A 25,723-nucleotide genomic window follows, 5' to 3' on the forward strand; every position below is an offset into this window, starting at 1 on the left:
CTTTTTTTTTTTTTCTCTTAAACATAGAGGTTTAATCAAACTCCCATATGTTGAAATTGCTCCTCATATGACTGGTTTTACATGGACACAGAAACTAGGCACTTTAGAGGTGCACTTGCATGGCAGGCTGGGCCCCCCTTTTCTATATTTTATTTTACTTTTTTAGTATAGTGGTACTTAAAATCACTGGTTCACTTAAAAAACAAACAATAAAATGTTAAACTCTACTAATGTACAAATAAGCTGAAAAGTTGCATTTTATGTGTATTTTTTGCCATAGCAGGTACTGTATTTCTCATGCTGGATTTCAAAAAAAAAGTCAAAAACAAAAAAAACTAAAGGGTGGTCTTTTATTGGATTGTGACAGGTTGAGTAATAAGGAATTAAGTCGTCGTCATTTCATTAAAACTGAGAGATGATGTAATGCATATATGAGTTTTCTGAAGGGTTTTTTTGGGCTTTTAAGCAGCTTATTTTTGTTTTTGTTTAGTTTTTTATTTTATTTTATTTTGGAAAGATATGATTGTATTATGTGCAACTCAGTTGCTTACATTATAACTACAAAATATTTTTGGGTTCCTGGAAAAAAAAAAAAGAAAAAAGACTAATAAATGTGTTTGGCTGCTAAGCATTTATTGTGGTTTCCTGTTTTATTAGCCAGTTTAATTTGCTCGTCTGTTGGATGTTTGTATTTCTTCTACTGTACTCCCTCGCCCTGCCCCACACATAAACGCTGTCTGACATTCAGCATCTGGACTGGGCCTCCACTTTGTCTATCTTGTCTTGTTACGTTTGTGTTGCCGGAGTTGTCAGGTTGACCAGCCGCTGGTGGGTGTGTGCTCCTTGCTGCCTGCCACGCCGCTGGGTTCAGAGTCTCTGAAAGAAGTTCAGGTTCTCCTGCTACCTTTCGTTGTCATCCCGTTTGAGCCTCATGTGCATCTGGAGCGAAGACACTACAGAGCGGAGGAGGGCAGAGGGATGATGCCTGCCAGGGCTCTGCTGCAGCCCGGGAAGGTGACAGCGTGCCAGCTCTGTCCACGAAGCCACCTGCCGGCGCCCCCGCCTTGCTTCCGGTGCTCACCACTGTGGGGGAGCGGGAGAGCCTTACCCTGAAAGCCAGCTTGTTCCCATCTGAACACTTTCTTACTTATTGTTAGCTGCTAGAGACTCGTTAGACATGTGAGCATGCAACAGCGCTAGAAGGGCAAAGGGGAGCAATGGAAGGAAACTAAGACTTAGTAATTCCCAGGTAGTGTCGTGTCTGACTTCATTCTCAGAATGCTGTGTGAAATAGATAGTGGCAAACCCATTTCATGAGGAACTGCCGTTCAGCATAACTTAATCAGCTACTAGTAGATAACACTGACTGATTGCTTCCTCTAATATTTACATTAGGGCACTGCTCTAAGCATACCATGTAAATATTCATCACTTAATAGAAACTTGCTTCAGTCACCATGCTAGGAACCCAGATTGGATTCCAAAGTTGTCACGCCAAAATGCCTGGGCTGAAAGACACCTGGAATTCTAAGAAAATGGTCTTAAGCAAGTCTGCTGTACAAAGTGGTAGGCTATATACCATCCAATTCTTATCATAAAATAAGTAACACCAGGAAATGTGAGGTCAGGAGAGGTGAACTAGATGTCAAAAACACCTTGCAGGCCTACCTATATCAAGTAAGTGCTGTATTTGTGGAATTGAGATCATAGCAAAACCTATGAAGACCTTTATCACCAAAGACTTTATTTTAAATTTTGGATATTTAAAAAATGCATAAACGTCTAAGGGGGGGTGTGTTTTAGAACTGAAGATGGTTGTCAAGACTTTAGCCTCTGACTCAGCCCTCTTCACCGCTGCGGGCTCTGCTGTCACCTTAGGTGACTTCAGCGTCCACTTGGAAAATCCATCCTAACTGCCAGCTTTCTGCACTCCTTCCCCCAGTCACCCTGGCCACACGTGCCCATACTCACACCAAATTGCTCCCCTCCAGAATCACTAATTTCAGCATCCTTGACCTTGACTTCCTGTCCTCCCAAACTGGTTCCCCCTCCTCTTTGGCTTCATTTTGACCTCATCAGCCATCCCAGGACGCTGGCCGATTTACTTTCTTCGACTCCATCAGTCCTCTCCTTTTCCTCATTTCCTTCCTAATCCAGTTTAGATTTTATAGCCTATAATTTCAATAATATGGTTGCTAAAATCCCCACTTTGGAAAAACCCTATTTTCTATTTTCCACCAGCAACCAAAAGCAGCACCACTTGGGGAAAAAAGTCACTGCGGGGCAAATAAGGACGCCTGTAAATCTACTGTATAGCCAACCAGCAATGAGACCTTGACACTGCCAGCAAGCACCCTGTGTCCGCTGATATGTGGAGAAAATTAGAGGTATCAGAAGAATTTCCCCCAAAATTGCTGCTTCCAAACTGTAATCAAGTGAGGTGCTCCCCCTTCAAGTGCTGGTTCCTCCAGTGCTTGAGATCCTTTCCCTTCCTGCCCACTTGGCTACTTTTAACTTCCCATTCTTTTTCTTTTTTTTTTTTCGTGGTACACGGGCCCCTCACTGTTGTGGCCTCTCCCGTTGTGGAGCACAGGCTCCGGACGCGCAGGCCCAGCGGCCATGGCTCACAGGCCCAGCCGCTCCGCGGCATGTGGGATCTTCCCGGGCCGGGGCACGAACCCGTGTCCCCTGCATCGGCAGGCGGACTCTCAACCACTGCGCCACCAGAGAAGCCCTTAACTCCCCATTCTTCGTTCTCTCTTCACGTGATAAACTGTCACCCCCATCCCCACCCTAAGCTACTCTATGCTCTTGTCCTGCTATATTTTGTTCACAGAACTTAACCACTTCTTAAAATTATCTTGTTTAGTCATTATTATCCATCTCCCTCACTGGAATGTAAGCACCAGAAAGGGCAGAATTCTTTTCCGTGTTCTCCAGCTCGAGCGCCTAAAACCCCTATGGCTTTAATTACCATCTGTGTGCTACGGCTGCTAAATTTATATTTCCAACCCTTACCACTGGGCTCTAGACTTGTAGATGTAATTGTCTGCTCAACATTTTGAAACACCTGGATATCTTAATGGCTCTGCAAACTCAATAAACCCAAAAGAGAAGTCCATCCTGCCTGCTTGTCCCTCCTCCCACCCCATGGTAAATGGCATTGCTAGCCTTTTAGCAATAAAACCTAGAGACCTAGGAGGATCAGTTGAGTCTGCCCCCTTCCTTACTCCCCATAACTAACCCATCACCAAGCTGGATTGATTGCACCTCTTAATCTCTTCCTTTTCTTCATTTCCTCTGCCACTTAACTTCCTTTGTCCAGGCTAGATCATCTACACCCCTAGGTCTCACCTAGTCCACTGCATTAGCCCAACTGGTTTCTCATTTGGCATTCACTCCAGTTCCCCACCCCCAATCCATTCTACACACAAGAGCTGAGATATTTTTCAAAACATAAATCTGATGAAGTCATCCTCCAGCCTACCACTTTTCGTGGTTTTCTATTACTTAGAATAAAACCCTAAATATCCTTATTTCCTACCAGGTTCCCGTGGTCTGCCTTCCACCTGCGCCTCCAAATTTACCTCCCTCTCTTTTCACCTTTGCCCTCTCCACTCAAGCCTCATCAGCTGACCACTATATCCCAGTGCCTAGTACAATGCTTGGCACACACTAGGCACCACTGTGAAATGAACGATCCTCATGCGTAACAGAATTTAAGAAACTAGGTATTTTAAAAGCCTGAAATAAAAACAAAAGGATAGATGTAAAATTCCCGATTTAGGGACTTCCCTGGTGGTCCAGTGGGTAACACTCCACGCTCCCAATTCAGGGGGCCCAGGTTCGATCCCTGGTCGGGGACCTAGATCCCACATGCATGCCGCAACTAAGAGTTCTCATGACACAACTAAGAGTCCACATGCTGCAACTAAGAAGTCTGCATGCCGCAACTAAAACATCCCATGTGCCGCAAGTAAGACCCAGCACAGCCTAAATAAATAAATAAATATTTTTAAAATAAATAACCTTGCCCTATATTAGGTTCATTAGGTTTATAAATAAATAAATAAATAAAATTCCCGATTTAGAGATGTTGCTTTAGATAACACTGACAACCAGCTGCAAGTGTCTAGGTGGCCTTTGAAGATTAAGAACGAAAATTTTGGGGACCTCCCTGGTGGCGCAGTGGTTAAGAATCCACCTGCCAATGCAGGGGACACAGGTTCAAGCCCTGGTCTGGGAAGATCCCACATGCTGCAGAGCAGCTAAGCCCGTGCGCCACAACTACTGAGCCTGCACTTTAGAGCCCGCGAGCCACAACTACTGAAGCCCGTGTGCCTAGAGCCCATGCTCCGCAACAAGAGAAGACCCCACTTGCCGCAACTAGAGAAAGCCCGCGCACAGCAACAAAGACCCAACACAACCAAATAAATAAATTTACATTTAAAAAAAAATTTGGAGAAACCTGTGGACTCAGAAGATAAGACTTGCAGACATGCGGTTTCCAAGGGGAGTAAAGGTGGGTTAAATCTTGAGGAAATTCCCACCACTTCCTTTTCCAGGAGTGTGAGAAGGAAGGATCGTCAAAGAGCAGGCAGAAAGGGAGGAGAATCAGTATACTTTAGTTTTCAAAGCAGGAGGGAGGGGTTGTCAAAAATGCTAAATATTTCAATCAGCCAAAAGGGATGACTTAATACAGGAAAAAAGGAAAACTACTTGACTCAGAAATCAAAATGATTTAAAGATGTACGTTGGGAAGCTTGCTCCCGGTTACCTGGCCTATCCCGTTCCCTGCGTGTCCACCCCACCCACCCCCACGTAGCCTTTATTAGTGATTCTTTATGCAAATAGGCAAACATATTATGGCAAAGGGACTTCTGAATTATTAGAGGAAGTTACTGGTGATCAATGAGAGTGCAGTTTAGAGGAGACGAGAGGGCAGAAGCTGCGTCACGGTGCTAAAGAACAAAGAAGGGAGGGGGACGAATGTGTTGAATACAGGAGCCCCAGACACTGAGCCTGGATGTCAGCATCTATGTCACCTGCCTTTGCTCCTCAGTCTACACCTGCGGGTCATGAGCCGTATTTCACAGGTAAGAAGACCCAAGTGCCAAAAGATTATAAGTAATCGCCCAAGTCACACAGCTAGTAACATCAATGCCAGTTGGTGAAGAGGCGGCCAGAAAGGGCTTTTGTGTTAAGGGGGTAACAGCAAGTGAAGGTGTTTCTATAGTGGAAGAGATATGTGCGTTTAAAAAAAAAAAAAGAAGGGAGGCAGAACTGGACAGATTCGATGAAATAATTGAAAGAGAAAGATCCTTTCCTGAATGAAGAGATTGGAGACAGAAACTCCTATTGGAGGAGGAAAAGTAACAGCAAAGTAGAGCAGAGCCAGGAGAGAGGCTGGAAAACTGAGGAGACAGTAGTTTGCAGTAGTCACCGTGGAAAGCAAGGAGAGTAAACTCAGCACAGCACAGCAATGACAGCCCTGGAAGTTGCAGGGAGTAGTCGTCTTCTTTCCAGAATTGTCTGCCCTCATCCCCAAAAGCAATCCTCTGCAGCTCCAGAGGGAGGTAGAAGATGTGGGTGATAAGCCCAGGTAGCTGATGGGCTTCTCTGATGGCCACAGTATTCTGGGATTGGTGCTGCGGTCCATTCTGACAATTCTGAAGCCCAGGTGGAGACATGAAGGATCTATGGCATGAGGACACTGAAGGATGTGAGAGGCTGGGGGAAGAGGAACGGCAATGTCAGGATCTAACTTGTATCTTGGCGACTGTGGGCCTTGTTTCCCTCTGTGCGCTAGGCTCCTTTGGGCAGCATTCATTCACCAAGCGAACATTTACTGAGCACCTACACTACGTTAGGTCCTGTGCGGGATCCACCTGCCAGGGATACGGGGGACCAAGGCAGGCATGATCTCCACCTGCACCAAGTTTGCCATTGATGGGAAAGGCCAACAACACTGAACTCTGGTGAGAGTTATGAGAGACCTATATGAAATCCCAGAGGTGGGGAGGGAGAACACTTACAGGGGTGGTCCATGAGTTTTTGAGTAAATCGTGAAAATTTTAAAGCAGGAATGGAAAGGTGACAGGAAAAAAAGTTATTGTCAAAGACAAGATCTTGGAAGTCTTGAGATCTAATCAGCAGCTTTTAATATTCCTGAAGTATTATGGTTACTGGGAAAGGGGCCATTCACCTCAGCAAACAAGCTGAGAATTCAAAATGGACCTCCCTTCATAGTGAGACACTCAGAAACAGGTAATTTCAAAGCAGTATAGGACCTGCTACTGTAGCACAAAGGAAAGAGTACCTTTGAATCTGGTAAGAACCAGGAGCCTGGAGCCTATCCCCCTGCACTTAACTCCTAGCTCTTGCCCTTCTACATGAGCAATCTCAAGACAGTCAACCTACCGATGCCTTCGCTTTGTCATCTGCAAGATGGGGATCATAATAATGGCGAGCATTTACTGAGCACTAACTCTGCATTGGAGAGTAGTATATTATTTCATTTAATAGTACCTTAACAACTCAGTATCCTCACATGGATGTAATGAGGATCCCATGTGTAAGCACTCAGGACAGTGCCTGATGCCTAGTGAAACTTACATAAACGTTAGTGGTTTTATTATTAGTGGCCAACCAGAGGGAAGAGTGGGACCATCTGGGCCTTACGTAAGACGCAGTGACAGAGAGAGGTGTCCCAGGACGGGGGAATGCCTTCACCAAGCCAGTGGTGTGACCCGGCACGGTGTATGCTGGGAACTACACAGCGTAATGGCTCAGAGTCAGAATCTGAAGTCGGGCGGCTCCATTTATTAGCTGGGTGACCGTGAGCAAGTCATCAGCGTCTATGAGTCTCAGTTCCAGCGCTTGCTGAAATCCATTTTTACTGCACTTTTCGCGCAAGGGGCTCACTTGGCCCTCAATAAATGGCGATTTCCCTTGGGCATCTTCCTGTCTCCTCAGAACCGCGCTGGGGGCCAGGCAGGCGGTAGAAGCGTGGGAGGGATTAGGCGACAATAGTAACAGCAAACACAGAGGGCTTTCTAAGTGAACCAGACATCGATCTGATGATACCCAATCCTCACAGGAATCTTAAAGGCGGGTCTTAATGTACCTTTTTTCAGATGGGGAGACACAGACGCAGAGCTGCTGAGTAACTTATGAAGCGCTAATCACGTTTCTGGTAAACCAAGAGAAACTCCTTAATCCTCAGCAGCCAACCGCCGAAACTGAACAACCTTGAGGACTCCGGTCTCCCGGAACCCCGGGGGCGGGACCAAGCGGAGGGTGTTCCGCTCCCGGACTTCCGCTTCCGTCCTCGGGTCCCTGTCTGGCCTCGGCGGGGTCGTGTGTTCTGGATGGCGGCGGCGGGCGACGGTGGCGGGCGGGAGGCGGCCTGCGGGCACGACAGCTACCGCTCGCCGCTTGCCTCCCGTTATGCCAGCCCGGAGATGTGCTTCGTGTTTAGCGACAGGTACAAATTCCGGACCTGGCGGCAGCTCTGGCTGTGGCTGGCGGAAGCCGAGCAGGTAAAGTGCTCCGGAGCTGTAGGCGGGCCCGGCCCCGGCCCCGCACGTGCCGGGTTGGGTACCGAGCGCCGGCTGAGCCTCCGGAGGCAGCCTCCCCGTTATTCCAGAGGAGCAGAGGCCCCAGGAAGCCCAGGGCAGGAGACCCGGAAGCCGCCACCTGTTGCCTCACGTGTTTTAATCGTCGAGGGTTCGAGGCGCACAGGGGGCGGCAAGAAGTGCAGTTACCCGTTTCAGGGAGTATCTTGGCGGTTCCTGCAAGAGTACATAGCCGAGCGCTCGTTCCGTGCCGTTGTACGCGTTTCTGTACACGTCTTTCCCCCGTTAACCCGTAAAGACTTTGCAAGCTAGGTGGTGGTTTTCCCACATGGTAGGGAAGAAGACCAAGCCTCGATGATGCCCAGCGCGTTATTTGCTCCTAACCATTGATAGCGGAACCCGGGTGTGAACCCGTGTCCCGTGCAGAGCCTGACTGAGCGCTCAGCCACCTCGCCCTCCACAGTGCCTCAGTGTTGTCTGAGACCGGACCGTCACTACAAAATCCATGTTTCCTGGGCCACCGTTTCCGCTTCACTCTGCTGCCGTCTGCCTCTGGGGAGGGAGAATCGGGGTTATTAGATGAGATGTAAGGGTTCTCTTATAAGAGCTGCATGTAGACCTATTTAGCCCAACGATTTCAGAAATAGCTACAGACGGGCCTTTGCAGAGGAGCTGAAGGAAACTGAAGGTGATCCACAGAGCTGTAAAGTTTCAGAGGAAAATGCCACAACAAGCAAGATGGCAGTACCCAAATGACATTTAGTAAACCTGGAAACAATCTTGAGTACGTGCCTAGGACCGAGGTATACGGTCCCCAAACAGGAAACTTTCTTCTTAGATTTTACCCCCTTCCTATCACTATGCTCAAGAAAATAAAGTAGTACATAACACTAGCAGACAGAATGCTCTGTAATGGCCTGTGTGGAAAAGAATCTAAAAAAGAGAGATATATGTATATGTATAACTGATTCACTTTGGTATACACCTGAAACTACCACAACATCGTAAATCAACTATATTCCAATTAAAAAAAAAAAGTAGTAGACAGTTCTACAGTGCCTGCTGTGTGTGTGCCCGGCAGTTTGAAGATTAAAAATTAATAGTTTACTAATCCTCAAAACAATTCTTTACAATAAGTAACTTATTCCTGTTTTACAGAGGATAGAATGGAGGCACAGAGATTTCATAAACCGTGGGCTCAGGTAACAATAATAGGTAGTAGACAAGAGCATTAAGTGTGTTGTGGTTTGCTATGTACTAGCATGTACTCTATCTTCTGTTTTACTTGGTACTCCATGTAGATAAGGGTGGTGACACTCATAAGATTTTGCCACTCAGCATAGCTAGTAAAAGCTTCAAGCTGGGATTGAAATGTAGAGTCTGAATATGTGTCCTTTCCTCTGCCCAGTCTATATATACATTGCCTGAAATGCATACAATTTTGATATCTCCTGAGTTTGGATTATCTATTAGCTAGGTTGTCAAAATTAACAGCATAAATTACATCATAATTCAGTAGTTAAAAAAAAAAAAACTTGAGCGATGAGAGATTAGGAGAAGTGCTGAAAATTAGGAGTAGGGAGTAAATTTTGAGAAGACACATTGCTTGGGGATAGGAAGCAAAAATTTTGGCCGCTGCCCCCTGCTGCTTTGCTTTGGGAGGAGCCCTGAGATGTCATGTCTGATGACTAAAAATCCAAGGCAGCTTGGCCAGATGTGGCTAGTGTGACAGAGGAATTGAATTTTTACTTTTCTTTTTTTTTTTGGCTGGGCTGAGTGGCATGTGGGATCTTAGTTCCCCGACCAGGGATCGAACCTGCGCCCCCTACAGTGGGAGCTCCGACTCTTAACCACTGGACTGCCAGGGAAGTCCTGAGTTTTTACTTTTAAATTTTTACTAGTTTAAGTGTAAATAGCCACATCTGACTAGTAGCTACCATCTTGGACAAGGTAGGTCTTAAGATGTGAGCCCCTTCCCAGGGCCAGGCCTTGGGGCTTTCAAGTGAGGTTTGGATAAATTTCACCAATGTACATATTCTCCAGGGTTCCGAGCTGCCTGTGGGCTGCCAGCTATTTTTTGTCAGCTTGATTTTTTCAGTGACAGATGAACGTAAGATGTTGATGTGTTTATCTTCTCATTTGTATCTCCCGGAATTGCTTGCTTTTTTTTTTTTTTAATTTATTTATTTTTATTTTTGGCTGCGTTGGGTCTTTGTTGCTGCGCGCAGGCTTTCTCTAGTTGCGGCGAGCAAGGGCTACTTTTTGTTGTGCACGGGCTCTAGGCACGTGCGCTTCAGTAGTTGTGGCACTCAGGCTCAGTAGTTGTGGCGCACGGGCTTAGTTGTTCCGCGGCATGTGGGATCTTCCTGGACCAGGGCTCAAACCTGTGTTCGCTGCATTGGCAGGCGGATTCTTAACTGCTGCGCCACCAGGGAAGCCCCAGAATTGCTTTCAGTGGCACTGAATTTTCTGCACATAATTTGTTGGCAAAGATACTAATAGCATTCCTAATTTTGGTTTCTCTGGCTAAATCCATCTAGATCAAATGCAAAGCTGTGGCCTGGATGCACACTTTGGGCACTTATGTGCCAAGCACTAAAGAGTAAGCAATAAATACCACAAAGCTCTCCTCTCAGAGAGTGTATATACATTCTAGAGGGGAGAGACAGGCTAACAGATTTGTAAAAATGTCATGTGGTGATAAGTGCTCTAAATAAAACCAGGCTAGGGCTTCCCTGGTGGCGCAGTAGTTAAGAATCCACCTGCCAATGCAGGGGACATGGGTTCAAGCCCTGGTCCGGGAAGATCCCACGTGCCGCGGAGCAACTAAGCCCGTGCGCCACAACTACTGACCCTGTGCTGTAGAGCCCACGAGCCACAACTACTGAGCCCATGTGCCACAACTACTGAAGCCCACGCGCCTAGAGCCCATGCTCCACAACAAAGAGTAGCCCCCACTCGCCACAACTAGAGAAAGCCCACATGCAGCAGCGAAGACCCAACACAGCCAAAAATAAATTAATTAAATAAATTAAAAAGAAACAGGCTAAAGGGATAGGTAGAGAGTGCACAAAAGAAGGGTATTTCACATGGAAGTCGGGAAAGACCCCTCTGAGGAGATGGCGTTTGAGCCCAGAGACCAGACCTGTGAGGGAGTGAGCAGAGACGTAGGGACAGAGGGAACAAAAATCAGGATTGCATTGTTTTATATATTGGAGTTCCCTTAGAATATAATTTACCATGATTCATTTAGAAAGTTGTCTCCTTCTCCCCATGTCCTTTTAGTTTAGTTGCCCCAATTTTAGTTTAAGAATTGGAAGGTAGGGCATAAATGCTAACATGAACCAATTTTTTTTCCAGTGTCACTTCAATTCAAATAATTGTGCTACAAGAAGTTATTTTATTTTATTTTGCCTGTTCTGCAGACATTGGGTTTGCCTATCACAGATGAACAAATCCAGGAGATGAAATCAAACCTGGACAACATTGACTTCAAGATGGCAGCTGAGGAAGAGAAGCAGTTACGACATGATGTGATGGCTCATGTGCACACGTTTGCCCACTGCTGCCCCAAAGCTGCTGGCATTATTCATCTTGGTGCCACCTCCTGCTATGTTGGAGACAATACAGTAGGAGCCCATGATGTTGTTTTGTTTCCACTTAGACTCAATGTTTATAATGCATTTATAAATTTTCTTTGATTTTGTCCATTTTAGGAAGTGACTCCATAGATCTTAGGATCTCAGTGCTCAGGAATTTTCTGCTTTTGGTATCCTTCCAATCTAAACTATAAGCCCCTAATGACCTCCATAAAATGAGATGTATAGATACTGTCTATGCATTGGTATGCTGGACGTAAGCCGAGATCTTAGCATTTTAGTGGCCAAAGTAGTTTTCCAAAGCGATTTCCTTTCCAAAGTCCTTTTTACTCTTTGCCAAGACTTCTGAAAAAAAGAAATAATTACATTATAATTCTTAAATCCTTTAATGAGCAAAAGTGTCTCATAGTCAAACATGAGAAAGTAACAGCAAACATTTTCCTAAGTTTTCTAGGTGCCCAGCACTATTCTGAGCACTTTCTATGTATTACTTCATTTTTTCTTCACAAAAGGCATAAGAGATAGATTCTGTTATCTCCATTTTTAAATAGCTTTATTGAGGTATAATTTAATACCATAAGTTTACCCATTTTAAAGGTACAGTTCCGTGAGCTTTAGTAAATTTATGCAATCTTTCAGCCTCACCACACTCCAGTTTTCGAGCATACCCCTCACACCAAGAAGTTCTCTTTTGCTTGTTTTACAGTCAATCTCCACTCCTGCTTCCAGTTTCAAACAACCACTGACCTGCTTTCTGTGTCTATAGTTGTGCCTTTTCTCGAAATTTCATATAAATGGATTCAGAATATGTAGTCTTTGGCTTTGGCTTTATTTTCCCCATTGCCACAGATGAGGAAGTGTAGAAGTTGAAGAACTTGCTCTAGGTTTTGCAGCTGGAAAGGATTCAGGCCTGGGTAGAGTGGCTCCAAAACTCTGCCCTTATTGCAGGGCACCCGTGGGACTAGAAGTTAGAATCCAGATACACTTGCAGTTCAGAAAGAAGCCGTAATTTCTAAGTTGCCCCAAGTAACATTTTTTGTCTAATGTGGTACGTAATTAAAGGCATCGATGTGTAATTGGTGAATCAGATAATGGGAGAACAACAGTTCTCTAACTTGGAGTATCCTTTTAAAATGACCCAGCATGTAGTTGGGCTCAACAATTACTGTCTCATAAACATGTGTTGGAGTTGCCTGCAACCCTTACACCTCCTAAACCCCCAGGAACAGCTTTACATTTCCTAAACCTAGATCTTGTAGTTCATGACTTTTTTTTTGTTAGCAATGATTGACATGAAAAAAAGGGAGGGGAAACTAATGAGATGTGCCTTATGGATTTTTTTATTTTTATTTTTTTAACCCCTGTGTATTCTTCTCAGAAACTCAAACACTAATCTTCGGGAAGGTGTAAACCCTGTTGACCTGGACATCTTTGCCGTATTCACGATGGGGCTTACCCCTTATCATTTCCCCATTCCATTAGATACCACATAAATAGGGCTTTGTAAGTATAAAGCCTTTGTGCTTATAGATTCCAGTCGTACTGCTCTCTAAGTTGGTGTGCTTTTAAACCAGTAATCAGAGGAGAATTTCTGTTAGCATCTTCTGACTTGCACAGTGTGTTGCTGAAAGTGAGATAGGCAACTAGGTTAGAAACCCAGTTGTGATGGCCAGAAAGTGTTATGTCATAATGTTGTTTGGGCAAAGCCGATTAATGTAAGATCACTGCATTTCCCTTGCAGGACTTGATTATTCTTAGAAAGGCATTTGACCTGCTTTTGCCAAAGGTAAGAAGTTGACAGAAGTTTCTTACCAGTCCTAAGATTCCCTGTGACAGGAGATGGGCACCACAACGTAAAGCAGCACAGTGTAAATCTAAATAAGTTATTGTTTACTCAGATGAATGATCCTCGATCGAATCTGTATAACTAATTATCTCTTCTTGAGCTAAATCACTATATAAGTTAATGCTTTTTAAAGCATAGCCTCTTAAGTGAACAAAGTGTAACCAGCAGCACGTGGCTGGAATATGTGGGTCAGATTTATGATTTTGTCCTGTTTTTCTTCATGAACATGCCAGTGATATTAACACTGTGCAGAAATAATTCGTGACATTTTAGGTAGTCAACTCAGTTTCTGAATGTTGGTCAGTATGAACTCTTCAAGGCACTTTAAGATACAAAAATGAAAAAATATGGCCTCTGCCTTCTGTGAGCTGGAGGTGTAATTGTATATGAAATTGTCTCCAAGTTTAGTTCCTGTTTATGCAAGTGCTCAGCCTGAATTCACTCTTTCTCACACATGGTCTTCCTTGCAGCTTGCCAGGGTGATCTCTCGGCTTGCCGACTTTGCCAAGGAACGAGCTGATCTTCCCACCTTAGGTTTCACACATTTCCAGTAAGTGAGAGGGTTACCTCTTGGGAATTGGGCTTGTTTATGTGCATCCAGCTTCCATTTATTCCTTCAGTTCTCCCTTCTGCATGGTAACCTGGAGGTGAGAAATCTCAAAACATAAGCACTTGGGGTGCCTGTGAGGAATGAACCTTATACCTACCTTAAAAGCTATACTGCTTAGAGAGTAAATCTAGTGGTTTGTTTCACTGGAAAATATGTATACAGAAAGTATTCTTTTTTTTTTTTTTTTTTTTTTCCTTAATTTAATAAGCTAACACTTCTGGTATCTCCTTTGCCTACAGGGAGATCTTTTAGGGGCAAGGAGGAGGTTGGAGAGCAGATCCTGTTTAGGTCACAGGGCCTGAGCCCTCCTTTCCCACTCCAGGAATCCAATGCTGGTTAGTAGAGTCAGCCCAGATGGTTTTGCAGGTCAGGACAGTAGACAGCTAGTTGGGGTAACTATGAAGGACCAGAGTTTTAGATGGGTACCTTCCTGCGGCGTGAGCAGGAGGGAAGGAGGGGCTCTCCCAGTTTAGGCCCCAGGAAGGGGGAGCCTCTGATTGCTCCCTTCTTGGATCTGTCTCCACTCTGCCTCTCAAGAAAGTATTCTTGATTCAGTGATTCCATTCTTTTTTTTTTTTGCGGTACGTGGGCCTGTCACTGTTGTGGCCTCTCCCGTTACGGAGCACAGGCTCCGGAAGCGCGGGCTCAGCGGCCATGGCTCACGGGCCCAGCCGTTCCGTGGCATGTGGGATCTTCCTGGACCTGGGCACGAACCCGTGTCCCCTGCATCAGCAGGCGGACTCTCAACCACTGTGCCACCAGGGAAGCCCAGTGATTCCATTCTTGAGAATTTAACCCAAGTCATCCAAATTACGGGAAAAGCTATATGTACAAAGATCTTTGTTAAAATGTTATTTATGATGGTAAGCATTGGAAACAATCTAAATGTCCGAGAATAAGAGAATAATTAAATAAGGTATAGAATGTAATATATCCACAGGCTGGAATAATACACACCAGCAAAAGGATGCTGGTGAGACTAATAAGACGTGGGAATGCACTTAGGTTAATGTTGTGGGGGAAAGACAGCATATAAATTGTGCAAAGATTGGAAGGAAGTACACCAAGATGTATACACTGATTACTCTGGTTTATGAGATAATAGGGTAACTAAAATTTTTCCCATACTATATTCTTTATGTTTTGAATGTGCAAGTATTTTTATGATTACTGAATAAAACCCTGTTTTAAAGCCAATGATGTCATTTTTGAAATGCTAGTAGCAGGTTTCAAGTGATGATATTTGAGTAGTGGTGTATTAGCATCTGCCTTTTGTTTATTTATTTTATTTTTGTCTGCACTGGGTCTTCGTTGCTGCGTGCAGGCTTTCCAGTTGCGGCGAGCAGAGGCTGTGCTTCATTGTGGTGCGCAGGCTTCTCATTGCAGTGGCTTCTCTTGTTGCGGAGCACGGGTTCTAGGCGCGCAGGCTTCAGTAGTTGTGGCACGCGGGCTCAGTAGTTATGGATCACAGGCTCTAGAGCGCAGGCTCAGTAGTTGTGGCACACGGGCTTAGTTGCTCCGCGGCATGTGGGATCTGCCCGGACCAGGGCTCACACCCGTGTCCCCTGCATTGGCAGGCGGATTCTTAACTACTGTGCCACCAGGGAAGCCCTGCCTTATGTTTTAATGGGGTGTTGCTATGGCAACAAGGGTATCATCCCCTGTAACTTAGGAAAGCCTATTGAGTTTAATCTTCCTTAAAATTAGAGCCTTCATTATTAGTAGCAGAAACTAGAAGGATTTGTTCCTGTGAAGGAGTCAGTGCTCAGTGTGTATGGCTGGGCCATGACACATGTTGCGTTCTGTGCTGGCTCCATACACACCTAGCGTCACCTGTGCTGCAGCTCCTCTTCTGTATCTGTTGGAGAGTGCTCAGGGAATGCAGGCATTCCAGTATTCCTCTGGGGATGGTTTCATGAGAGGTACCTGCTGCCACAGTTAGCAGCCGTTAGAAACTCAGAAAATGGTATTGATGCGTAGATATGACCTCAGAATGGGTGAGTCCCTGCAATTGAAAAGAAACAGCTTTATTGAGATATAACTGACATAGCATAAAATTCATCCATTTGAAGTATACAGTTCAGTGGTCTTTTGTATATTTACAGAGTTCATGCAGTCATTACCAGTATATAATTTCAGAATATTTCCATCGCCCCCCCCAGAAGACCTGTACCCACTAGCATTCCTTCCCATTCCCCCATTCGCTAGCTCCTGGCAACCACAAATCTGTTTTCTGTCTGTGGATTTCTCTCTTTTAGACACTTCGTTTAAGTCGAATCATATAATATTCATCTTCTTGTGACTGGCTTCTTTTCACTTACCATAGTGTTTTCAGTGTTCATCCATGTAGCATGTGTCAGTACTTAATTTATTTTTACATTATCTATTCACCAGTTGCTGGACATTTGGCTTGTCTCCACTCTGTTGCTATTATGTATAATGCTCCCATGAATAGGTCCATGCAAATGTATTTTTTTCTTTGCTTGTACCAATAATCTAGTAGCAGAAGTTAACAAGGAAAACTACCATAAGATTGATTTGGGAATATGTGTCCTAACTTTTGATGTGTATGCTATAGACATTCCTAGTGGGGTGCCTTGATGTCGCCAGCTGTCAGTATCATTAGCCTAATAGAAGAGAAATTCCATATGGAGTAGGCTAGGTCATCTAATAGAACTCTGACTTTATTGCAGTTTACTCATAATTATGTTTTATGTTATAAACAGACCTGCAGTAGATTGATTTAGACCTCAGACTGACGACAAAGACATTAGCTATTATGTTAGAGTCCTCTGGTTGTGTGTGTTTTGGGGTTATTCTCCACAGTTTGACTGGGCTCTTCATTGGATCTTTTTTGTTGTTGTTGTTGTTTTATTTTTTTTTATTTTTGGCTGTGTTGGGTCTTTGTTGCTGCATGCGGGCTTTCTCTAGTTGCAGTGAGCAGGAGCTACTCTTCGTTGCGATGCGTGGGCTTCTCATTGCGGTGGCTTCTCTCTCTGTGGAGCACAGGCTGTAGGCCTGCGGGCTTCGGTAGTTGCGGTGCATGGGCTCAGTAGTTGTGGCTTGTGAGCTCTAGAGCCCAGTCTCGGTAGTTGTGGCACACAGGCTTAGTTGCTCTGTGGCATGTGGGATCCTCCCGGACCAGGGCTCGAACCCATGTCCCCTGCATTGGCAGGCGGAGTCTTAACCACTGTGCCACCAGGGAAGTCCCTCTTCGTCGGATCTGGACTCTTTACAGAGCCCTTTCTTTACTGTCAGTCTAGAGTCACAATCTCCAGTATCGTCATCCTTGTTTTATTTTTATTTTATTTTTATTTTTTTTGCGGTACGCAGGCCTCTCACTGTTGTGGCCTCTCCCGCTGCGGAGCACAGGCTCCGGACGCTCAGGCTCAGCGGCCATGGCTCACGGGCCCAGCCGCTCCGCGGCATGTGAGATCTTCCCGTGTCCCCTGCATCAGCAGGCGGACTCTCAACCACTGTGCCACCAGGGAAGCCCCTTGTTTTATTTTTTGATAGCATTTTAAAAATGAACAGTTATCTTGTTTGTTTACTTGTTTACATGATAATATGAGCTCCACTTGTCTGTTTTGTTCTTTGTTGTATTTCCAGTACCAAGAACACATTAGATGCTTGGCAAATGTTTGTTACGTGTATATTTCTTGCTAAGGCCTGGGGACAAACAAAACACACATTGTCTCTGCCCTTATAGTGCCTCTTGATGGTGAAGAAAGAACTATGCTAGTAGCCCTTTAGTTTTATAACCTTTGAATATTTATAAATGACATTGAATTTGCTTAACTTATTTGCTTAAACTTTTTAGCTCTTGTTTTGTCTTCACTGGTTTCTCTGTCTCTTACTTTAATTCTTGCCCTTCCCAGAGGTAGCAGTGATTATTAGAAGAAGCAATGAAGGTTTTATGAAATAAGTCTCTGGTTTGAGACCTCTCTGTGTTCTCTTTGGGTTGTTTTCAGGCCTGCTCAGCTGACCACAGTTGGGAAACGTTGCTGTCTTTGGATTCAAGATCTTTGCATGGATATCCAGAACTTGAAGCGTGTCCGAGATGACCTGCGCTTCCGAGGAGTGAAGGGCACCACTGGCACCCAGGCCAGCTTCCTGCAGCTCTTCGAGGGAGATGACCAAAAGGTATTCTGAAAGTGACCTGGGTGATACAAACTCAACTGTAGGAGCACCAGAGACAAAGCTGACCTCCAGGATGGTAGGAGCGATTGAACCTGGAATGGGTGGAGTCTGGACTGGAAGCGGGTAGTGAAGGCCAAAACCTGGGCAGGATGACTTGTCAAGATATTCTCCTACTAGACACACCTGAATTTCTATAGGGATGTCTTTTCTTTCCAAGGTAGAGCAGCTTGACAAGATGGTGACAGAAAAGGCAGGATTTAAGAGGTAGGTAAGTGGGAAAAGTGTTGGCCACCTTGTTAAGTAATGAAAGATAGTATTCCTCTATATTTGACCTTAAATTTTTTGTTGTTTTTTTTAATTCTTTCTCTGTCCTTCCACCCATTGCCTTCCATCTCTAGCCTGGGTTTTATTCTTATAGTCTGGATTCTATTATATTTCTTATAATTTATAAGAAAAAAGGAAGCTGTTTAGTTCTGAGTTCAGTAGAGTAGCCTTACCCGTGTTGTTGCTGTTTTGTGTTTTACTGAGGACCTCCGATGGGTTGGTCTCAGTCTGGCTATTTGCATCGAGGGCTACAGGCTCCCCCGTGGCTCCTTGTTTCAGGCACTTCACTGGACTGCAGCAGGACAGAGGCTCGCTGGACCGTGTTTCCTCCTGGGGTCAGGGCGGCTGTCTGGGTATCAGTAAAAAGGGTAGAAGAGCAGTTTGTTCCTGGAGCCACGTATCAGCGAGGTCCTGGGCTCAGTGTGACTTAGCGCTCCAGTGGCACCCAAGCTTTCGCTCAGTCTGTTTTTGCTCATTTGTTTGACACAGTCACATTTTGGAATATTTTCACGTGAGGCTCTTTTCTATTCATTACTAGGGCTTTCATCATCACAGGGCAGACCTATACACGAAAAATAGATATTGAGGTGCTGTCCGTGCTGGCCGGCTTGGGGGCATCGGTGCACAAGGTGAGTGGTGGTAGCAATGGGAGTGTTGGACGCCACAGATAGACCCGCCCAGCCTCACTTCGACTTCATTGTGGCTTTTGAGAGATGTCAGATATCACTCATAGCAATTTGGGGCCTGTCAGTGAAGCCTCTTAAGTTAAGGTGTGTTAAAAGGAAGGACTAGTTTCCATGTCGTCATTAAGTTCATCTTACCATTGTCTGTCCATGATAATCCTACGCAGTGTTTCACCAGAACATTCCCGTGCTCCCCGAATGCCAGCTCTTCAGGAGCTGAGAGGAGTCTCGCTCGGGGAGGACATGCTGCGCTTCAGCTCGGCGGGCTCCCAAAGAGCTCACCTCCTCCATCAGTCCAGTCCCTGCCCCAGACCCCACATACTAAGAGTGTGGGTGATGCCTGTGCCCCTGCTTTTCCCCAGATTTGTACTGACATACGACTCCTGGCAAGCCTCAAGGAGCTGGAGGAACCCTTTGAAAAACAGCAGATTGGTGAGTGTTGTGTGGAGACCTGGGAACACTGCGAGATGCCAGGAGGTCCGCGGGCGCGTGTAAGCAGTTCCGCCAGGAGCATGCTCGGCTGTCCACTGTACCCTGAGGTCTTCCTGCCTTTGCTTCTTCTCCTTTACACGGACAGGCTCAAGTGCAATGCCATACAAGCGGAACCCTATGCGCTCAGAGCGGTGCTGCAGCCTGGCCCGTCACCTAATGACCCTTGTCATGGACCCGCTGCAGACAGCATCTGTGCAGTGGTTTGAACGCACACTGGATGATAGTGCCAACCGGTCAGTGGAACGGGGGTGTCACATACAGCAAGTTGTGGGAGGACCAAGAGGGGCCTGGAAGCATCAGGACTTCATGAGCATCTCCGTATTCCCTCCTTGTCCCTGAGGATCCTGGAGTCTAATAGGGAGGCAAGAACATAGAAGGAACAGTGTGATATGTGTTCGAATCAAAATATATACAGAGTAATCCTTGTGGGGGCAAAGCGGAGGGAGGGGTGGTGGAGGAGTTGAGGGAAGCTTCACAGAGGTGGTGCTTTAGACTTAAGAAATCTAGGCATTTCTTAACATTTGAGACAAGATTGGGAGCACGTATAAAGGCACAGAGCAGGAGAAAGAACAGTTGGGGGAGTTACTAACAGTCGGGTAGCCCTGGAGAATGAAGTCTGTAGCTGGAGATGAGGTCGGACGTGCTCTTGGGTAGCAGCCAGTTTAAGAAGGGCCTTCTAGGCCCTGAAAAGGAATTCAAATGTTGCTCTTTCTTTTTTTTTTAAGTCTTTATTGAACTTGTTACAATATTGCTTCTGTTTTTCTTTTATGTTTTTTGTGGGTTCATTTTTGGCTGTGAGGCATGTGGGATCCCAGCCCCCCGACCGAGGATGGAACCCGCACCCCCCGCATTGAAGGCAAAGTCCTAACCGCTGGACCTCTAGGGGAGTCCCAAAGATACTGTTCTGAAGGCAGGGGGATGTCAGGTGTGGTGTCTTGACACAGCAACATCTTAATTAGTTATGAGATGGGTCAGGAGTACTTTGTAGTTACTAATAAGGTACCAGCATGCACGTGATTTTCTGCTTTGTGTATATATTTATTAATATTCAAAAGCAGATTCATTACCCTAGTTTGCTTGTATTCTGCTGGAATTTCTTGAGAGGAGTTGATCAGAGTTAAAGCTAGGTCTCTGGGGTGTGTGCATAATCCAGGGTTTATGGGAATAAAACATGTGAACTGATTCAGAAGTCAGCCACTGACTGTTTTTTAGCAGGCTGTGACCTAATCAGATGTGCACACTAAAATACCCTGCACCAATTTGGAGAATCAGTTGTAAGGGAACAGGGAGCTGATCAGAACAAGTTAGGAGGCTACTTTAAAAATCCAAGCCCAGGGGCTTCCCTGGTGGCGCAGTGGTTAAGAATCCGCCTGCCAGTGCAGGGGGCACGGGTTTGAGCCCTGGTCCGGAAAAATCCCACATGCTGTGGAGCAACTAAGCCCGTGAGCCACAACTATGGAAGCTGTGCTCTAGAGCCCGTGAGCCACAACTGCTGAAACCTGCACGCCTAGAGCCCGTGCTCCACAACAAGAGAAACCAATGCAATGAGAAGCCCGCACACCGCATCGAAGAGTAGCCCCTGCTCGCTGCAACTAGAGAAAGCCCGCGCACAGCAACAAAGACCCAACTCAGCCGAAATTAAATAAATAAATTTATTTTAAAAAAAAAACGAATCCAGGTTCTTCCCTGGTAGTCCAGTGGTTAAAACTTCACCTTCCAATGCAGGGTGTGCGGGTTTGATCCCTGGTCTGGGAGCTAAGATCCCACATGCTTCACGGCCAAAACACCAAAACAAAACAGAAGCAATATTGTAACAAAGACTCTAAAGTCTTCAGTAAAGACTTTAAAAATGGTCCACATGAAATAAAAATCTTTAAAAAAAAAAATCCGAGTACACACTGGCACAGTGGCCATGTAACTGGAGAGGATGTGGATATGAAATCGATGTCGGGTGGGCTGGCCTTGGCGGTTGACTGGAGTGAGTGTTAAGATGGTGACGGCGTGCTGGTGCCATTTCCCTTGTCAGGAGCTACAGGGAGAGGAGGCGTGGGGTGAGGTGGTGAGCAGCAGGCAGTGGAAAAGTGGCTGAATGCAGTTCTGGGTCTGGGGAACCTACAGATCAGCCAGGTGGAACTCCAAATGGGTATGTGGTCTGGCGCTTGGTCAAGTGGTCTTAGTCAAGAGATGGTAGAGTTTTTTTTTGTTGTTTTTTTTTTTTTGCGGTACACGGGCCTGTCACTGTTGTGGTCTCTCCCGTTGCGGAGCACAGGCTCCGGACGCGCAGGCTCAGCGGCCATGGCTCACGGGCCCACCCGCTTCGCGGCATGTGGGATCTTCCTGGACCGGGGCACGAACCCATGTCCCCTGCATCGGCAGGCGGACTCTCAACCACTGCGCCACCAGGGAAGCCCCAAGAGGTGGTAGATTTGAGGGTCATTAGGATATTGGGGTCGTTGAAGGCAATTGTCCAAGTAGCACACCTGGAGTGAGAAATCAGTAGCAATCAGGGCAGCTTCTTGGGACACACCCTCCATTTCATGGAAATCGTTATTTGCTTGAAGCGATAACTGAATAGGCTGTTTGTTTTCTAGACGAATGTGTTTGGCCGAGGGATTTCTCACTGCAGATACGATACTGAATACGCTGCAGAACATTTCTGAAGGCTTGGTGGTGTACCCCAGAGTAAGAGGCCTCCGTGAAAAAGCACAGTATGAGGGAGGGGTTGGAATGTGGCGGGGTGGGTGGCCTTCTGCTCTGGAGTGAGCGTGTTGGAGGAGCTGGTTTCAGGTCCAGTAGGAGCTCTTCCCTAGCAGAGCTCACTCTTCAGGTTGTGACATAAGCTCTAGGGAACTAGGTCTGTGGGATTCATAGACATGTTTATAGAAGAGGGAAAAAGAAGTGCTTCGAAATTTTGGCTTAAAATTGTCCACCGGCCTGAGTCATCAGCTCTGCTGTGACTGGCAGAGTAGACTGCTCCATTGGTCTGTTTGTGAGTACCTGAGGCAGGTGGGTTTGTTTCCATGCTGTACTTGGCTCCTAAAGTCAGGCACTGAAATTGAGCAGACTTGAGGTTTTAGGAATCATTCTGATGAAGCAACTTTTAAAAGTTTACTCAAGTCAATATTCCTTTTTAAAATCAAAATAATACTCTGGATTATGAGAAAACTGAAAAATAATAGTGTAGCATAAGACAATCCATTCTACCCTCTTTCTTCATAGATATGGTAGTTCGTGCCCCTGCTCTGTATCCTTTTGGTCATAGCTGGTGTCCTACTGTGTGTATGACCTTGTAACCTGAGGCATCCTTCTTGGTGGTTCACTCGTACAGGTAATTGAGCGGCGCATTCGGCAAGAGCTGCCTTTCATGGCCACAGAGAACATCATTATGGCCATGGTGAAAGCTGGAGGTAACCGCCAGGTTTGTAACCCCTCATGCTCCTGGGTAAACAAAGTACACCTTAAGTCCTGCTTTCTCCTCCCCAAAGAAGGATGGACGAAGCTGTCTCTGTTATTACCTTCAGTCATGGTATTGGTACAGAATAGTGACATTATGCTGCCCTAGAACAGGCTTATCTTTGGAGGGTGATGGTGGTGAACTCAGTTTATTAAAAAGTGAATTGCTTAATCACTTGTAGAAAAGGTCCACTTTCAGTGAAGAAATTAGGTCTAAATTTCCATAGGAAATGCTGAGAAGTGGGCAGGATGCAAGGGCAGATGGTTCATGAAACTTTGGAGGAGGCCTTTGCTCCAGCTGCTATAGACAGCATGGACCCTCAAATGCCTGTTACTAGCAAGCCAACCATACTCCTTGTCTTCCCAGGATTGCCATGAGAAAATCAGAGTGCTCTCCCATCAGGCAGCTGCTGTGGTCAAGCAGGAAGGGGGTGACAATGACCTCATAGAGCGTATCCAGGCTGATGCCTACTTCAGTCCCATCCACTCCCAGTTGGACCATTTACTGGATCCTTCTTCTTTCACCGGCCGTGCATCCCAGCAGGTAAACATCAGAACACTTCTGTGGTGCTGCAGTCTTCCCCAAGTGCCGTCTTTGTACACTGCTGGGCTGCAGAGCCTGGAATATTATCTATTAATATAATGTTTCTGCTTCATGGGAGGTATGCTGAGAATGGGGCTAGTCAGAAAGAATTCAGAGTAGGTTGCTGGCTAAAATTTAAAGATTTGGTTGTTTTGAGCTGCCTTAAGTGTTTCTCCCAGTGGATTTCTCTGAATTCTCTTTTGGTCTGGAGCCGTGGTGTAATGGACAAAGATTGGGTTTTACTGTCAGGTAGATTTGGGTTCAGTCTTGACTTCCTGCTTTTACTGGCTGGTAGGATAGAGATACATATCTCGGAGTGTGGACTGAAAGGCCTAGCTTGGTGCATAGTAAGTATTCAGTAAATGTTTGTCAGTTTTCCTCTTTGGCCTTTTGGAGACTATGGGTTAATTCAAAAACATTTATCGAGTACAGACTAGGTGCTCAGATTGTGTTTGGCTGCTGTGTTTAATTCTGGTGCTTTAAAGATGAATAGATAATCCTTATCTTCAGGGAGCTCAAAACTTAATGGTGAAGGCTTAGAATACCAAGCTGTACATGCAAGAATTGAGGGAAGCACATCTTTTTGGGGATCACAAAGGAGACAGCCTTAGATTAGAAGAAGTTAGGAAAGGCTTCTTGGAAGACATGACATCTGAGCTGAATCTTAAGGACAGGTAGGAGTTACTTGTAGGGAACACCAGGGTGAGAGGAGATGGCAAATGCATGGACGTTCAGCATAAGAGAGAGTTGCCAGATTATCGGGTGCCCTGGAAGCAGTTAGGATTTAAAGTAGAAGACAGACAGGAGCTTCTCATTTATATTCAAGTCACTCTGGTGTATTGGATTTGAAGGACTTAAACTGGAGGTCGGGAGACCAGTAAGGTGGCTGCTACAGTGGGTAAGCAGTCGGTGACGAGGGCTTTGAGCCAAGGCCAGGGTACGTGCACACGGGGCACAGATTCGAGAGCTGTTTAAGATGTTAGTCACTTGGAAGCTGGTTGAATGGGGAGGAGGGAAGAAACAGTGATGATTTTAGCTTGGGTAACGGGTAGAGAATGGTGAGACCATCTGAAAGGACACAGCCAGGCTGGTTTCAGGGGAGGGGCAGCCTGATGGGCCTGATGGGGTGAGCTGCCTGTGTCTAAGGAGAGATTTCTGACAGGGAGTTGAGAAAAATAGAAGCTCAGTGGTGGCATAGAAGTTTATCAAATAAGGTCTCAGTGTTATGAATTGACATTGAAAAAAGGATTCTCAAAACTTAACGTGTTCTTTTGTCTTACATTTGCTTTCTTCTTTGGCAGGTACGGAGATTCTTAGAAGAGGAGGTGCATCCCCTGTTAAGACCATATGAAAGTGTAATGAAGGTGAAGGCAGAATTATGTGTGTAGAGTTGGAAGAGAATTAAACAAAAAACCGTTGTTGGCGTTGTTAACTTTTTTTGCCGAGTCATAAAAACTGTTACTCTAGTGCCTTATTTTATCTCAAGAATTGTTACCATAGGGACTTCCCTGGTGGTCCAGTGGTAGAGAATCCTCCTTACACTTCAGGGGACGCGGGTTCATTCCCTGGTCAGGGAACTAAGATCCCACATGCTGCGGGGGCACCTAAGCCCTCGAGCTCACGCGCCTCAACTAGAGCCCAAGTGCCACAAACTACAGAGCCCATGCGCCCTGGAGCCTGTGCGTCACAACTAGAGAAGAGAAAACCCGCACGCCACAACTAGAGGGAAGCCCATGCGCTGCAGTGAAAAATCCTACATGCCTCAATGAGGATCCCGTGTGCCGCAACTTAGACCCAACACAGCCAAAAATAAATGAAATAAATAAATAAATCTTAAAAAAAAAAAAGAATAGTTGTTACCGTAAATTAATACAGCACTTTTCTTTCCATGGTGCTTTCACATTTCTCAAGTTTGCAATGCAGAAATAAATTGCATTGTGGTTGGACTCTGTTCTTCACGGCAACACAAATTTTTGTAATAAATGTAGCTTATAGTTTGCACTCTGCTCTTTCAAGGCATATTTTCCAGCTAGTCTAGTCCTTTTTACACGTTCCCTTGATTGCAATTGCAAGATGGTGAACAAATTCCTGGTCCTCTCTTCTGAAAGTGAATTTGATCTAGGCCTAACAAAATAGTCTGGATTCAGTGATTCGTTATAGCTGGATACCTGCATTTCAGTTGTATCTGATGAGAATAAGTAATGAAATTTAGAGCTATGGTAAATTCTCGGAGAAAACTGATGTGATCATCAGGCTTAGCTGAAGCTGTGCCCAACTTCACTTGATCCTTGGTTAAGGCTTGTATATCAAGGACATGCTAACTGGCTATACTGATCTCATCAAGGCATTTGACAGTCTCTGGTCCTGATAGCTGGTTGAACCAGCTGCAGCCAAAGGTGAGAGAGTGATCATCTAC

At 45.5% G+C, this 25,723-nt stretch overlaps 1 protein-coding gene across 5 annotated transcripts; it reads left to right on the forward strand.

Moving 5' to 3' along the window:
* The first annotated feature begins 7,346 nt into the window (after positions 1-7,346).
* Positions 7,347-24,725, forward strand: ADSL (adenylosuccinate lyase). 5 transcript variants are annotated; one of them, XM_060025706.1, is made up of 13 exons: positions 7,347-7,541; positions 11,003-11,206; positions 12,918-12,962; positions 13,493-13,572; positions 17,604-17,775; positions 17,990-18,036; positions 18,635-18,725; positions 19,142-19,211; positions 19,357-19,504; positions 21,863-21,953; positions 22,600-22,689; positions 23,092-23,268; positions 24,609-24,725. In XM_060025706.1, exons 1-13 carry the CDS (start codon positions 7,371-7,373, stop codon positions 24,693-24,695), a joined length of 1,473 nt encoding a protein of 490 aa, XP_059881689.1. In that variant the 5' UTR covers positions 7,347-7,370; the 3' UTR covers positions 24,696-24,725. The 5 variants fall into 5 exon arrangements, 4 of the variants coding, with proteins under 4 accessions (XP_059881689.1, XP_059881691.1, XP_059881692.1 ...); XM_060025708.1 differs by having other exon boundaries at positions 23,128-23,268; XM_060025710.1 differs by having other exon boundaries at positions 7,349-7,486.
* The last annotated feature ends 998 nt before the right edge of the window (positions 24,726-25,723 follow it).

The sequence above is a fragment of the Delphinus delphis genome, chromosome 11 (genome assembly GCF_949987515.2).
Source record: "Delphinus delphis chromosome 11, mDelDel1.2, whole genome shotgun sequence".
Lineage (NCBI taxonomy): Eukaryota > Metazoa > Chordata > Mammalia > Artiodactyla > Delphinidae > Delphinus > Delphinus delphis.

Excerpts from the sequence above, each read along its gene's own strand:
- ADSL (XM_060025706.1), top strand. The coding sequence starts at position 7,371 with ATGGCGGCGGCGGGCGACGGTGGCGGGCGGGAGGCGGCCTGCGGGCAC. Across the intron at positions 19,212-19,356 it reads CTTTGAAAAACAGCAGATTG|GCTCAAGTGCAATGCCATAC; the intron begins GTGAGTGTTGTG and ends TTACACGGACAG. Across the intron at positions 23,269-24,608 it reads CCGGCCGTGCATCCCAGCAG|GTACGGAGATTCTTAGAAGA; the intron begins GTAAACATCAGA and ends CTTCTTTGGCAG.